A 13,719-nucleotide genomic window follows, 5' to 3' on the forward strand; every position below is an offset into this window, starting at 1 on the left:
CCTCGTTTACCCGCACAGCCCTCGACCGACTCGACTACACTCACACATTTCCATGGTTGGCGAATGCATAGAGAGACTGTCTGTGTATGTGTCTCTGTCTGTGTGTGTGAGTGTGTGTGTGTGTGTGTGTGTGTGTGTGTGTGTGTGTGTGTGTGTGTGTGTGTGTGTGTGTGTGTGTGTGTGTGTGTGTGTGTGTGTGTGTGTGTGTGTTTTGGAGAGAGAGAGAGTGTAGGAGAGGGCAAGATTGTGCATATGTGTGTGTTTGTATGTGTGTGTGTGTGTGTACGTGTGTGTGTGTGTGTGAGAGAGAGTGTTTGTGTATTTGTGTGATAGAGAGTGTGAGTGTTTGTTTGTGTTTGTTTGAGTATGATTGAGGCTAAGTGAGAGCGTGAGTGTGCCGGGTGTGGGTTTGTGTGTGTGTGTGCTTGCGCTAGAGCCTGTTAGTCTGTGTGTGTGCACTGTGCAAGCATGTTTTTTGTGTGAATCAGTGTGTTGGGTGAGGTCATGTGAGAGATGGTTTTCAGATGACAGCACTCATGTTGAACCAGAGTGCTTGAGTCTGCGACAGAGGGAAGCAGCTGTACTTCAGAAGGGGTCAGAAGCTGTCAGACATGAACTTTTGTGTATGTGTGTGGGTGTGTGTGTGTGTGCATGTGTGTGTGTCAATGTCTGTGTGTTTGCTTGTGTGTGAGTGTGTGTGTGAGTGTGAGTGTGTGTGTGTGTGTGTGTGTGTGTGTGTGTGTGTGTGTGTGTGTGTGTGTGTGTGTGTGTGTGTGTGTGTGTGTGTGTGTGTGTGTGTGTGTGTGTGTGTGTGTGTGTGTGTGTGTGTGTGTTGGGGGGTCTTTCTCTGTGTATGTGTGTTTGTGTGTGTGCATGTCCTCATGTGGGTGTGCTCATCAGAAGGGCAATGAGCTATTCTTCACGTTGAAGCTCGTGTCAATGTGTTCGACAGGGCCGTCAAAGAGCTTGCACGACACATGAAGATGATGATGACTTTAACCTCCTCATGTTACGCTGAACAGACTGTTCCTTATTGTAATTACATTTCATTGCATTCATATACCAGGAACATTATGGCTTATGGGGAAAAACAGACACACAACTGACAGATCTACTATCTAAATGAATATGATATATTACCCAGATACTAAATTAGGAGGAAAATTGTATTTGTCTGGCTATTCAATATCCCTTTAATTGGTACATCAATTCCAGATCATTCTTCAGTGGTATTTGGTCCACAAACGTACACTTTTGGGCTTTCACTTGATTTGATTTATTATTACAGGTTCCTCTACACCAAGATTCATCCCCGGTGCTAATTCTGTGGCTCCATTTGCTTTCATGACCACGAACCTTCAGCTCACGGCTCTCTCTCTCTCTCTTATCGTCCAGATAAAAGAACGGACAAGTCTGCGGTGTCTGGTGCCATCAGGCTGAAGATCAGCGTGGAGATGAAGGGGGAGGAGAAGGTGGCCCCCCCCCACGGCCAGTACACCTGTCTGCATGAGGTCTGTCCCTCCATCAGCCTCACAGCTGAGGTTACATTACAGACCACTGAAGTGCGACCCGAATCTTTGGGGCCCGCATTAGGCTGGCTTCGCTGGCTCGCAAGGTTCACCGGGGGGGGGAGGGGGGGGAGGGCAGGGGGAGGAACCACAGGGACTCAGAACAATGGCATGAAACATCGCCAAATGCCAGCACTTCCTAATTAGTTTTAATTGTTTAGGTTTCAGCGTAGACATTTTTTGGAGCGATCGAAATATTCTTTAAATAATGGTCGGCACTTCAGAGCGGGGCACTTCAACTGTAACACTTTTGTTGTGAGGCATGAATATTTTCCAGTATATTAGTATATTAATCCACACACCACGTTCTTTTCTCAATGTCACATTTCTGCATTTTCCGAGGGGGGAGAAATGTTTGTATTTAAACAGAAGCTATACTTCCATCAACGGCCAGCTTTGAAACGTGGAGCCCCGTAACGAATGACAGTACTTCAGTGCTCGATGCAGGCATCCGTTTGGCAGGCGACTGTCTCGCCCAAGCCCAGTCCTCTCGCTAATTAAGCTTAATGCTCCGGGAGGAAGTAGGAAGGAACGATTTGTTATTGATGGGGGGGATCAGATCAGTATGTTATTGAGAAACCAAACTCCAGGGGATGAAGGAGACATTACGTTTTCAGTGCTTCTTCCTTTTTTCTTTTTTTGGGGCATCATAGTTTGTCGTATGCATTTTTTTTCTGTTTGAGGTGTAGGCTGTTTTCCTCATTTGTCTTAGTGTGGATAAGTGCGGGTTAAGGCTTAAGGATTAATGTTACGCAAAAGTGTTCACAGCTTTAGTCCGTGCAAAATGTGATTAGGTTGGGTTTAATCTACAATCCGTACATGTTGGATACAAAGGATGTGTATCTGTTCATATAATATATATACAGCATGTTAAACTTATTTCAACAGGAAGCCCCTTTGAGATTAGCATACATTTACAGAGAAGCTGAAAATTACAGGATGAACACAAACAACCTAGATACATTAAATGCAAGGGGTAGTTCGGAATTTTGGACATAGGGCCTGATTCCGAAGTGAGCATTGGTATTCTATATCACTGGAGACAGTTTTCAACACATTTCATTCAGTCCTTCTAGTTGCAGAGTTCGCTCGTGCTAGGCTAGCGCACGTCAACGGGCAATGCTAGCCTGCTATTAAAAACAGTCTTACCCACTCCACAGTACACCCGAGGTAAATCAATTATAACGCCAGACTGTAGATTGAAATGTCTGTGTTGATAGAATAATGTTAGAAATAAAACTAACCTTGCATCGCATGAATCATCGAGGGACTACTTTCTCAGCAGAAGCGTAATTCTACTATGCGCTGGTTAGGTTTGTAACCGAATCACGACAGAATAACGTAAACAGAGAAGCGTGGGACAGAAGCGCAATTGAACGACTAGGCAACATGATGGTTCAGTGTGCTTTTAGAAATTGTAGAAATAAACGGTACAGATGGGCACCACAAAGTTTCCACCAATTTCCAGTGCGAGATCCAGAAAGGACTCAACTGTGGCTTGTTGCTGCTGGCTTGGACATCAAAACACCGGCTCGTACATGTACGGTTCGTTGGATACAACAAATTCCTCATAATCGTCTTCAAAAGCAGATGCATCGCAAACTCCTCCAAACGCGGCCATATCTTGTTAATTTAATACGCTTGTAGAATTCCTTCGTTCACTGTACTCTGCGTTTGTAGCAATGACAGCGGCAGGTAACCTAGGTATCAGCCCGCCGCTGCCGTAGCCTACGTACAGGAATATAAACACTGCTGCTGAGACCCCGCAATTCCCTCAAAATGCAATGCAATGCAAGGTTGGTTTTATTTCTAACATTATTCTATAAACAGACATTTAGATTTATAGTCTGTCGTTATAATTGATTTACCTCGGGTGTACTGTGGAGTGGGTAAGACTGTTTTTAATAGCAGGCTAGCATTGCCCGTTGACGTGCGCTAGCCTAGCACGAGCGAACTCTGCAACTAGAAGGACTGAATGAAATGTGTTGAAAACTGTCTCCAGTGATATAGAATACCAATGCTCACTTCGGAATCAGGCCCTATGTCCAAAATTCCGAACTACCCCTTTAAATGCATAAACATAAAACATAAAAATAAATTTTTTTTTTTTTTTTTTACAAACCAAAAAAACTTTTACACATGCCCACACACATACCCATGCAATGTAATATCTAAATACCCAAACATATATACCCAAATGTCAATGGTTCCACAACTGAAGGCCCCCTGAACTAAAGACAGTTCTTCCCAAGTCGGCGGAGACTTCAGGTCTTCGTGTGAGGACGCTTCTCAGTGAGGACGCTCTGTCCCTTGTTTCGCTGTTCTCTTGAACTGCCAAACATTGCAATACGTTGGTTTAGTTACAAAGCTTCAAATAAGAACATAGAGATATTTAAAAGTTTTACTGGAAGCCATTTATTTTAGTTAGTAGTTTTAGTTTTGGTTCACCTGAACCCTACTTCTGACTGAGAACTTTACCTTTTAAGAAACAGTATTTTAGACCATGCCCTTCTGCCCTCTATGGATGACTTGACAAACAAGCACAACCCAATGTTCCTGCTCTGTCCTCTATCAGACAGACCAACATGGATAGACTTCAGTTCAGAGTTTAGAGAAACAGTGACCGTTAACCTTGCTTATGAATAAACTCCTGCGTGCAACTTTTAAGTACAACTCCTACAAGTATGACTCTTCACTCTCTCTATTCATGGCAGGAAGTTCCACCAGGGTAAGGCCATTATCGCGGAGAATTCTTCACTTTATCAAGCAAACCTTTATTCATCCAAACATGACCGGCACAACAACATCAACAACAGCAAGGCCGTCCGAGGCGGTGGCGCTCTTGTTTTTCTCGGCTCATCCTCTCCCTCTTTGGTCTCCTCCTGTTGTATCTCCTCCGCCCTCTGCTCCCCAGAACCTGTTCCACTGCCTGACGGAGGTGCGCAACAGCGGGGCGGTGAAAATCCCGGCGGTGAAGGGGGAGGAGGCGTGGAAGGTCTACTTTGACGACGTGTCTCAGGAGATCGTGGACGAGTTTGCCATCAGATATGGAGTGGAGTCCATCTATCAGGCCATGACGTGAGTACCGTTCGGTTTCCATGGCTCTCCCCCCCGTGCCTCGCTCCATCCGTCACTGTCTCCTTCTGCGGGGTGGAGGGCTGCAGGACAGCCAGGGAGCGCTCCTCCTGGCCAGAGGTAGGAGGAGGAGGAGGAGGAGGGGGAGGAGAAGGAGGAGGAGGGGACCAGTAAAGATGTCTCCTCAGCACAATCAGAGCCTGGTTCAGACTCTGGCCCAGGTTCCAAAACCCGATCGATTGATTGATTGATCGCCGGGGGCGTCTGAAAAACTCTTAAAGATGTCTTTGGCAGCATTGATCGTGAACACACACACACACACTCACACACACTCCCAGTATCCTCCCTGCCTTCTCACTTGCTGACCCCTTTGTCTTTCACTTTCTACTTTTCCGTCTATTTAAAGCAGACTTAGACGTGACAGCATGGATTTGACGATCACTGCCTTGTGCTGCCATTGCCAGGCCAGGCTGGTACACTCCTATGGGCAGCTTAGTAGTTGAGGTCTCACTCTGCTCAGATTAGAACATTGTGGAGCCCATTCTATAAGCCATATCCTAAGATTGATCCTTGATAGAATATCCTCGCTCGGAGCCTCCCTTTACTAGGCCGGTCTCTCTCTTGTGTTTTGAATATAAGTATTGGTGCTCAGGATAAGTGGTTGAAAACTCTCCCTAGAGCGGAGTATTAAGTGTGCATTGTGGTTCAGAATACAGACATCAAGGCACGTACACACACACACCATCACACACGCGGTAATACACCTTTCATAGTCCTTAAAGTGGCCGGAAAATGCAGGTCGATGGGCAACCTGCCGCTAGAGCCCCTTGATTTACCTGATCTACTATTAATGCCGTATCAAAAAAATCTCCCCTTAACCCCAAAAATGATGGAGCTACGATTTCAGCGCAGAAAAACATATAATACCACCCCACAGCGGCAGCCAAATGGGGGCTTAGTGAGAGAATTGGAGAACGCTGTGTACATTGAAGAGCCTGCTCTTTAAACACACAGTTGTTGGATGCTGCTGATGAGAAACACCGCCAACTGTGGTTTGTGTTACTATGTGACAGCCGGCTGGTTGCTACGGGACAGCCCGGCTGGTTGCTAAGGGGCTGCCGGGTTGTTGCAGCATGAGAGGGACGGTCACAGCTATGAGTAGGTGCTACTGAGGGTGGGTGGGGGGGGGTTAGCAGTGACATGGGTATCATGGTGAGTCGGGCGGGGGCGCGGTTAATGCTTTGGGCTCGCACCTTGTTCCAACGTCTCACACACACTCTCGCCCTCATACACACTCTCGCCGGTCATCGCTGGGGATTTATGAAAGGATTTGGCTGATCTGTGGCACAGGGATCCGACTTTTCCTTTCCTATGGGTGACAGAATAAATCTCATGCTAGGGAGGATTCCTCCAGAGAGACGATGATGTATCTGTGTACACACATACACACGCGTGCGCACCCATGCAAGAACGCACTCACATATATACAGACAGTCAGTCAGTCAGTCAGTCAGTCAGTCAGTCAGCCAGCCAGCCAGCCAGCCAGCCAGCCAGCCAGCCAGCCAGTCAGTCAGTCAGTCAGTCAGTCAGTCAGTCAGTCAGTCAGTCAGTCAGTCAGCCAGCCAGCCAGCCAGCCAGTCAGTCAGTCAGTCAGTCAGTCAGTCAGTCAGTCAGTCAGTCAGTCAGTCAGTCAGTCAGTCAGTCAGTCAGTCAGTCAGACAGACAGACAGACAGACAGACAGACAGACAGACAGACAGACAGACAGACAGACAGACAGACAGACAGACAGACAGACAGACAGACAGACAGACAGACAGACAGACAGACAGGCAGACAGACACGCACATGAGTATGGATGCCTGTATGCATTAGCAAACTTAACTTGGAACATAACAGAAGAGCTTCGTCTCTAAGCACCACAGGATTTCAGAGGATGCCATCATGTGCCCCTGTTTTTCTCCCTAAAGTGCTTCTGGGTAATTTGGAGGCTGAAAGCAGAGTAATTAATTAGGTCTCCCAATGAGAGTGTGTCGCTGGGTTTCTATTGGTGTGTGCGTGGGGACTGACTATGACCGTGCTGGGATTTTTGAACTTCCCTCCTCTGTGCACAGGGGGAGCGTGTTGACAAACTATGATTGGTCTTTTCTCATTGCTATCTCCCCGGATGCTAGTTAGCTTAGTTAGCTTAGTTTGGTTTAGTACCCAAACATTGTGTTCGATATGTTATCCCTAATTATTAATTTATTTACTTTTAGAATCTTTATAAAGAATATGATCATCTTCAATTTGTATTTTGTTTTGGTATGAATAATATATATAAGATAAGAGTTTTTGCTAAGACCCAAGGGTAATTGTTTACATTTTCTAAGTGTATAATTTATGTTTAGCTCGCCCCCGCTTGGAGTGGGCACGTGCGTTCAGTTGGCCAGTTGGTGAGCCATTGGCGTCCATTATATTCCCGACGAGTCCCATAGCTGTATCTTTGTTTGTTTTTTCCAACAAAGAAAGCACATACAAACTCTCCTAGCTAGCTATTTTCCTCCTAACAGTGCCCAAAAATAAACATCTCCATTTTTCGATTCACTGAGACAATCCATTGCAACCCGTCAGTCGAACCAATCAAAAATCCACACTTCTATCCACAATTCCCCACCATGCTTATCAATTAATGTTGAAGAGTTTTTATGGGGCACCCCAGAAGTTTAACTGCGTGTGAACACAAAAACTTAACTTGTGGACCCGTTTGTTTGATGGCTCTATTGGAGCAAACTACCAAACCAGGGCAGTCTGCATGCACTAACTTGTGTTCAACAAAACCAAAATACAGCAATGGGAGCTGCTAGACTCTTGTTTGGAAAGAATGGACGTCAATGGCTCACTAACTGCCCGGTTCTGAAAACACAATTAGCACAAGAAGGGGGTGAGTTGAATATAAATCGTGGCTGATTTATCTTGACATAACCTGTGGTCTTAAGAAACAGGCAAAATCCTTTAAATGCTCACAAGAACTTTTCTTAGTATTTAGTTTTCAATTGTTCATTTCCAGTCGACCCAAATCGGGACATATTGAAGATTTATGTTGGAATTACAATCCATCCACTGATTGCCTTTAGCCTTTTGAATTATTTTGTAGGCAATATTTTCTTCTGTACATTTTTTATATAAATTCAGTCATTGACATATTCGACCCACTCAAGACCCTATATGTTCACAGACAGGCTGTATTGAAGTGCATCCTCATTGTGTCCTATCGGAGCCGTACCGACTGCGTTATTCATAGCCTTCACGTGTTACTGTAATGACCTTCTGAGTGGTTGCCAGGGGAAACCGTGAGGCAGCAGGCGGTTGTGATTACATGCATGACTAGACCCAAGCTCATTACACAGAAAATACTGTCTTTCCATAATCTCGAGTGTCTTAAAAATAACATGACATGTCTTCGACAACAACATGACACATTGAGCCGCCCTTGTTAGCACATTTATGAGTTGGTTAATTCGATAAGTTAAGTTTCATGAAGGTTTGTTTGTTGCGGATGATGAATGCAGAAACCCCAGTGTACCCACCAGTCCAAGCCGGTTGCTACCAGAGCAACGATGATACCACCTCTGTTGCGGTGCTCTGTGTGGGCTCAGAGTATTTAGAGACATAGGGAGCGTTGTCATCCATGGGGGCGCAGGCATGTGCTGGCTGTATCCAGAGCTCAATCGCGTCCCTTCAACCCCCTGGCTGCTGAAGCCTTTATTGTGGCCCGGCTCTTCCGGCACCACGGTGGCGTGATACATCTCTCACCCTCTGCTCCTCGCAGGCATTTCTCCTGCCTGTCCTCCAAGTACATGTGCCCCGGCGTCCCGGCGGTGATGAGCAACCTGCTGGCCAACATCAACGCTTACTTCGCCCACACCACCACCACCACCACCACCACCGCCTCCGCCTCCGACCGCTTCGCCGCGTCCAACTTTGGGGTAAGACCTCCACCCTACACCTGGTGAATATATAATAGCAATATAGATATATGTATATATGTATGTATATATATATATATATATATATATATGTATATATATATATATTTACCAGTAAAAATATATTTTAAATATAAAGTATAAATATAAATATATAACATATATATATCGATATAATATTCCTATGTATAAATATATAAAATACAAATATATTTACACATACATACAGTGTTAATGCCATTCCTTGGATGCTTTTTCCAAAGTGTGAGTATATATATATGCCATTCCTTGGATGCCTTCTCTTACAATATCAAAAGGTGTGAGAACATACATTGTAAACATTGTCAGTCCCAGCAGGGATCTAACACCTGGCCCCTGGCAGTGTGAAGGACAACACTAGACCTTTCTCAGAAGTGTCATGGCAGGAAAACACACCTCTGGGAAAGGCTCTGTTGAGCTAGTTTCTGACTCAGAGCTACAGGGTCTGTTATATCCAGGATATGGGAAAGCAATGGATAATAATGTATTCTGCTCATAAATAACATCAATAACACCCAATTTGCACATATGGGTACATACAGAAATTATTAGTTGGGGCATAATCGTCTGACGTTAGTAACTCTGAAATTGTTCCTTTTCCTATCGCCGGAGTAATTTTGATTTACGCCCGCTAGTTTAGTGATCGAAAAAAAAAAACATTCATGAGAAATAATAGATGAGTGAATATAGATAAGTAATAAAATATAATTAGCACCTTTACACTTCAACTGAGTTCCAGAGAAATTCGTCGAAATCAATAATGCTATTGGAACAAAGGTGCGCTGTGAATGGCTCGCTGACTAAATATTTGATGAAGGTAGAATTAGCAGGCATGAGATATATTCTTCAGAAAGTTCTCGCCGCGCTGCTCTGCATTTCTTTTTTTATATAAAAATCGTACTATTCCCAAGCAGTCTAGCATTAACAATGTTAAACTACAACACTTATGGAGCTTTTAGTACTCATCGACATTCTGAAGGACAAAAATGTATCAACAAACAGCTCCCAGATACTTAAACGTTGAATACGCAGTGTTTACTTGTTTACTTTACATGTAAGAATTCATGTAAATGTGCATGAACATGTAAGAATTCAGTTGTCTTTCTCCTTCAGAGAACGTATTTTGTTACAGATAGTGTCTGTAGTTACTGTTAGATTGGACCTATTTCATCATTTTGTACTGGCTCCTGATAAAACCCACAACACTCAATCCTTCTTCAAACGCAAAATGATGAATTATGTTTCTTAGAAGACGCTATAAAGAAAACTACATAACAGAAAGATATCCCAGGATGTGATACAGACATAAACAGACGACATCTAGCAATCGCCGACAAAGCTTTGTAACCCGATACAATCCATGCAGCTGAAGCTAATGTCAATTAGAAGCGGTAGATTGGACTAATGAATTTAATTTCCTTTCTCACAGAGGGAAAAGTTTGTAAAACTTCTGGACCAGCTGCACAACTCACTGAGGATCGACCTGTCCAAGTACCGGGTATGTACATTATATATATGTTTGGGATGGTACATTGTTTTTCAAAGACTGTTTGTAAAATATGTGTACCAGGATGCCGTTTGTCATAATATGGATATGTCATCCCAAGGCAAGCCCTGTACTTATTCCATAGGGACATATCACGGAGTGACGCGAGAAAAATATTGCATAGTGGCACGGACACATAATTGCTCACAATAATTGTCAAATCTGTTTTCTGAATACGATTATTGAGCGATTTTTTATGAATCCCTAATAATCTTCATATTGAGAAATATCACGGTAAATCCAGTCTCACAATCCAAAAACCATGCAAAGTTTTGAAAGAAAAATAACAAAAAATCCCACTGTAAATGTCAAGAAAAGTCTGGCACACTTTCTACATTATTAGAATTATCCCTGCGATGCGTATGACTAAATCTTTGACAACCTTTGCTGACTGCACAGCTTGTGCCCACGTAGAAAGCACTCCAAACTGTGCGGTTGTTTCTCAGTTTGGAGCCGGCGATACCGGCTTTGGTCACTAATAGCGGCCATGTTGGCCTCTTGTTCTGCTGCTCATTTATCCTCATCAGCGTGCCACTCAGAGCGGAGCCACACGTAGTCAAGCTCAGGAACGGTACGGTCCATTGTTTCCCAGGGAAATAGAGTACAGTTTGATATTGCTTTGTTTTTCTGTGAGGTTATGCATTGGTACAGTGTTGCTAAGCAGCCATGCTTAGCAACAGGCTAACCAATGTGTTGCGGACTCCGAGGACTTTATTGATCCAGGGGAAGTTCTTTAAATGATTAAAAACGTCTTCTTACCTAGCTGACCTCATTCCCAGGTTTTCTCATCTCCCGGTGGAAGGCCTGGGAAGCGGTTGCTCCAAATGAGCGATATTGGAGAAAGAGTGGGCTGGAGTTTAGATGGAGAGAGAGAGGCCGGGACTTTCAGTCACATGGGTTTAGGGTAAGGGGAGCGGGTGGGACGTAGTTGAGAGAGGGCGGGACTTTCAATTACACGGGTTTAGAGGTGTGAAAGAGGGTGGGACTTAGATGAGCGAGGGCGGGACTTAGTGGAGAGAGGGCGGGACTTAGTGGAGGGAGGGCGGGACTTTATGTCACATGGGTTTAGAGGAGAGAAAGAGGGTGGGACTTAGATGAGAGAGGGCGGGACTATCAGTCACATTGGTTCAGAGGCGAGAAGCGAAAGAGAAGCTTCTGATAGAGCGGCATGTGTGTCTCTTACATGTTTTGGATATTGCTTTGTCCAAACTTTCATCAAGAAAATCAATCTTTATTCTCCCTGTCTTGGTAGCCGATCTTGTCACTCTGGGACGGTTAACTGGTGTACCAGCTCACAGGAAGTGAGAGAAAGGAAATTGGTCTGTGGTAGACCAGGATCTCTGCTCCTTTTATGTGAAGTTATCCTTCCTTCCTTCATCCTCCCCGTCTACATTTTTTTGTGTAGTGGTTGGGATTCAAACCGGCCACCCTCTGGTTACTGGTACAACTTTTCTTAAAGGCAGCGGCTCCTGTAGATATGTTGGGGCATTTGGCTCATGTGGTTCATGATTGCCTGCTATATCTTTCTCTTAATTTTCTCACAAAGCCTACTGTTTAGTTTTCCTTCTGTTGACACAGTTTGGAGACCGGGAGCGACGGGATTGCTCCCCAGATCTTTGTCTTTCATATTTGAGTGAGTGCGGCCTCTGGAGAACCTGGAAACATGTTGGCTTATTTTTTCGTGATAGGGGAGCTTGTGTGTGTGTATGCCTGTGTGCAGGACGTGGTGTGTGTGTGTGTGTGTGTAAAGATATATGCAGCTGTGTGTGTGTGCGGGTGTGCATGTGTGCATGTACTTGTACAGGAAGGCGTATGTGTGTGCGTGTGTTTGTGTGTGTGCATGTGCAAGTGGGCATTCAAGTGTGTAGGTAGGCGCACTAGTGTGTGTGCAGGTGCATGTGTGCATTTACATGTGCAGGTAGCCGCAAGTGTCTGTGTGCTCATGTGCATGAACTTGTGCAAGAAGTCGTTTGTGTGCGTGTGTCTGTGTGCAGGTGTGTATGTGTGTGTGTGTCTGAGACTATGTGACGATGAGACCGAGTGAGAGTGTGTGGCCTAAGTGAATCAGCGGCGGTCTCTCTGGAGCCCTTTCCAGAAGATCATCTCTGATTGCCATCTGTCTCTCAGCACACTGAAGGTGCAGTGCGCTCTACTCAGGGAGATTGAAATCATTACATTCATAATCTTTCACAACAAACCCACAAGGACTAATCCTGTTACGGATACCCTGATAAACACACACACACACACACACACACACACACACACACACACACACACACACACACACACACACACACACACACACACACACACACACACACACACACACACACACACACACACACACACACACACACACACACTTGAGCTAAGGAAAGAGATACAGAAACAAAAAGAGAAACAGAGAAAAAAAAATAGAGAACTGACACACACATACCAGAAGCAAAGCGACACAGAAGGAAAGCCGCACAGTCTCAGACAGACACCCAAATACACATACAAACACATACACACACACACACACACACACAAACACACAAAAACACACACAGGTGAGCCAAAGAAAGAGACACAGAAACAAAGAGACACAGAGACAAACAAATAGAGAACTGACACACACACCAGAAGCAAAGAGACACAGAAAGAGAGCCGCACAGTCAAAGACAGACACACAAACACCCACACAAACACTCACACCTGAGCCAAAGAAAGAGACACAGAAACAAAGAGACACGGAGACGGACAAATAGAGAACTGACACACAAACACACACACACCAGAAGCAAAGAGACACAGAAAGAAAACAGACGCACATCCAAAGACAGAGACACAAAAACACACACAGAAACACACACAGACCTCAACCAAAGAAAGATACACAGAAACAAAGAGACACAGAGACAAACAGACGCACTGCCACATGCAAGGACACATACAGACACACAAAGACTCAAATTGAGAGAAACCAAGTCACTTTTGACTTGAAGTCAAATATACAGAGAGAGCGAGAGAGAGAGAGAGCGAGAGAGAGAGAGCGCGAGAGAGAGAGAGAGAGAGAGAGAGAGCGAGAGAGAGAGCGAGAGAGAGAGAGAGAGAGAGAGAGAGAGAGAGAGAGAGAGAGAGAGAGAGAGAGAGAGAAAATGCATTCAAGAGAGAAGAGGAGGGTTTGAGTGAATCTAAGAAGGGCTTGGAGCATCTAAACGCTACAGAGAGGGAACAGCAAGGACAGAAGGAGTGAAAGGCGAGAGCCGGAAATGGAAGAGAGGCAGGAAGTTAAATTTAAACCATTAGTCGGGTGGTGAAAGAGGCCTGAGGATGTTGGTGACGTGATGGAGTGGATTAGAGAGAGAGAGAGAGAGAGAGAGAGAGAGAGAGAGAGAGAGAGAGAGAGAGAGAGAGAGAGAGAGAGAGAGAGAGAGAGAGAGAGAGAGAGAGAGAGAGAGAGAGAGCCCCGGTCGGCCCCGATCGCTTCATGACCCTGGAATGGAGGTGCATGTCGAGTGGAGACCTCGCGAGAGAGAG

At 44.9% G+C, this 13,719-nt stretch overlaps 1 protein-coding gene across 1 annotated transcript in view; it reads left to right on the forward strand.

Moving 5' to 3' along the window:
• LOC130403934 (protein unc-13 homolog C) overlaps positions 1-13,719 on the forward strand; it is a 109,308-nt gene that overhangs the window by 38,663 nt on the left and 56,926 nt on the right. The window contains exons 12-15 of the mRNA XM_056608482.1: positions 1,396-1,511; positions 4,483-4,646; positions 8,453-8,609; positions 10,078-10,146. Of these exons, the coding sequence (XP_056464457.1) occupies positions 1,396-1,511; positions 4,483-4,646; positions 8,453-8,609; positions 10,078-10,146 (506 nt within the window). The remainder of the gene's footprint in view (positions 1-1,395; positions 1,512-4,482; positions 4,647-8,452; positions 8,610-10,077; positions 10,147-13,719) is intronic.

Source organism: Gadus chalcogrammus, chromosome 14 (genome assembly GCF_026213295.1).
Source record: "Gadus chalcogrammus isolate NIFS_2021 chromosome 14, NIFS_Gcha_1.0, whole genome shotgun sequence".
NCBI lineage: Eukaryota > Metazoa > Chordata > Actinopteri > Gadiformes > Gadidae > Gadus > Gadus chalcogrammus.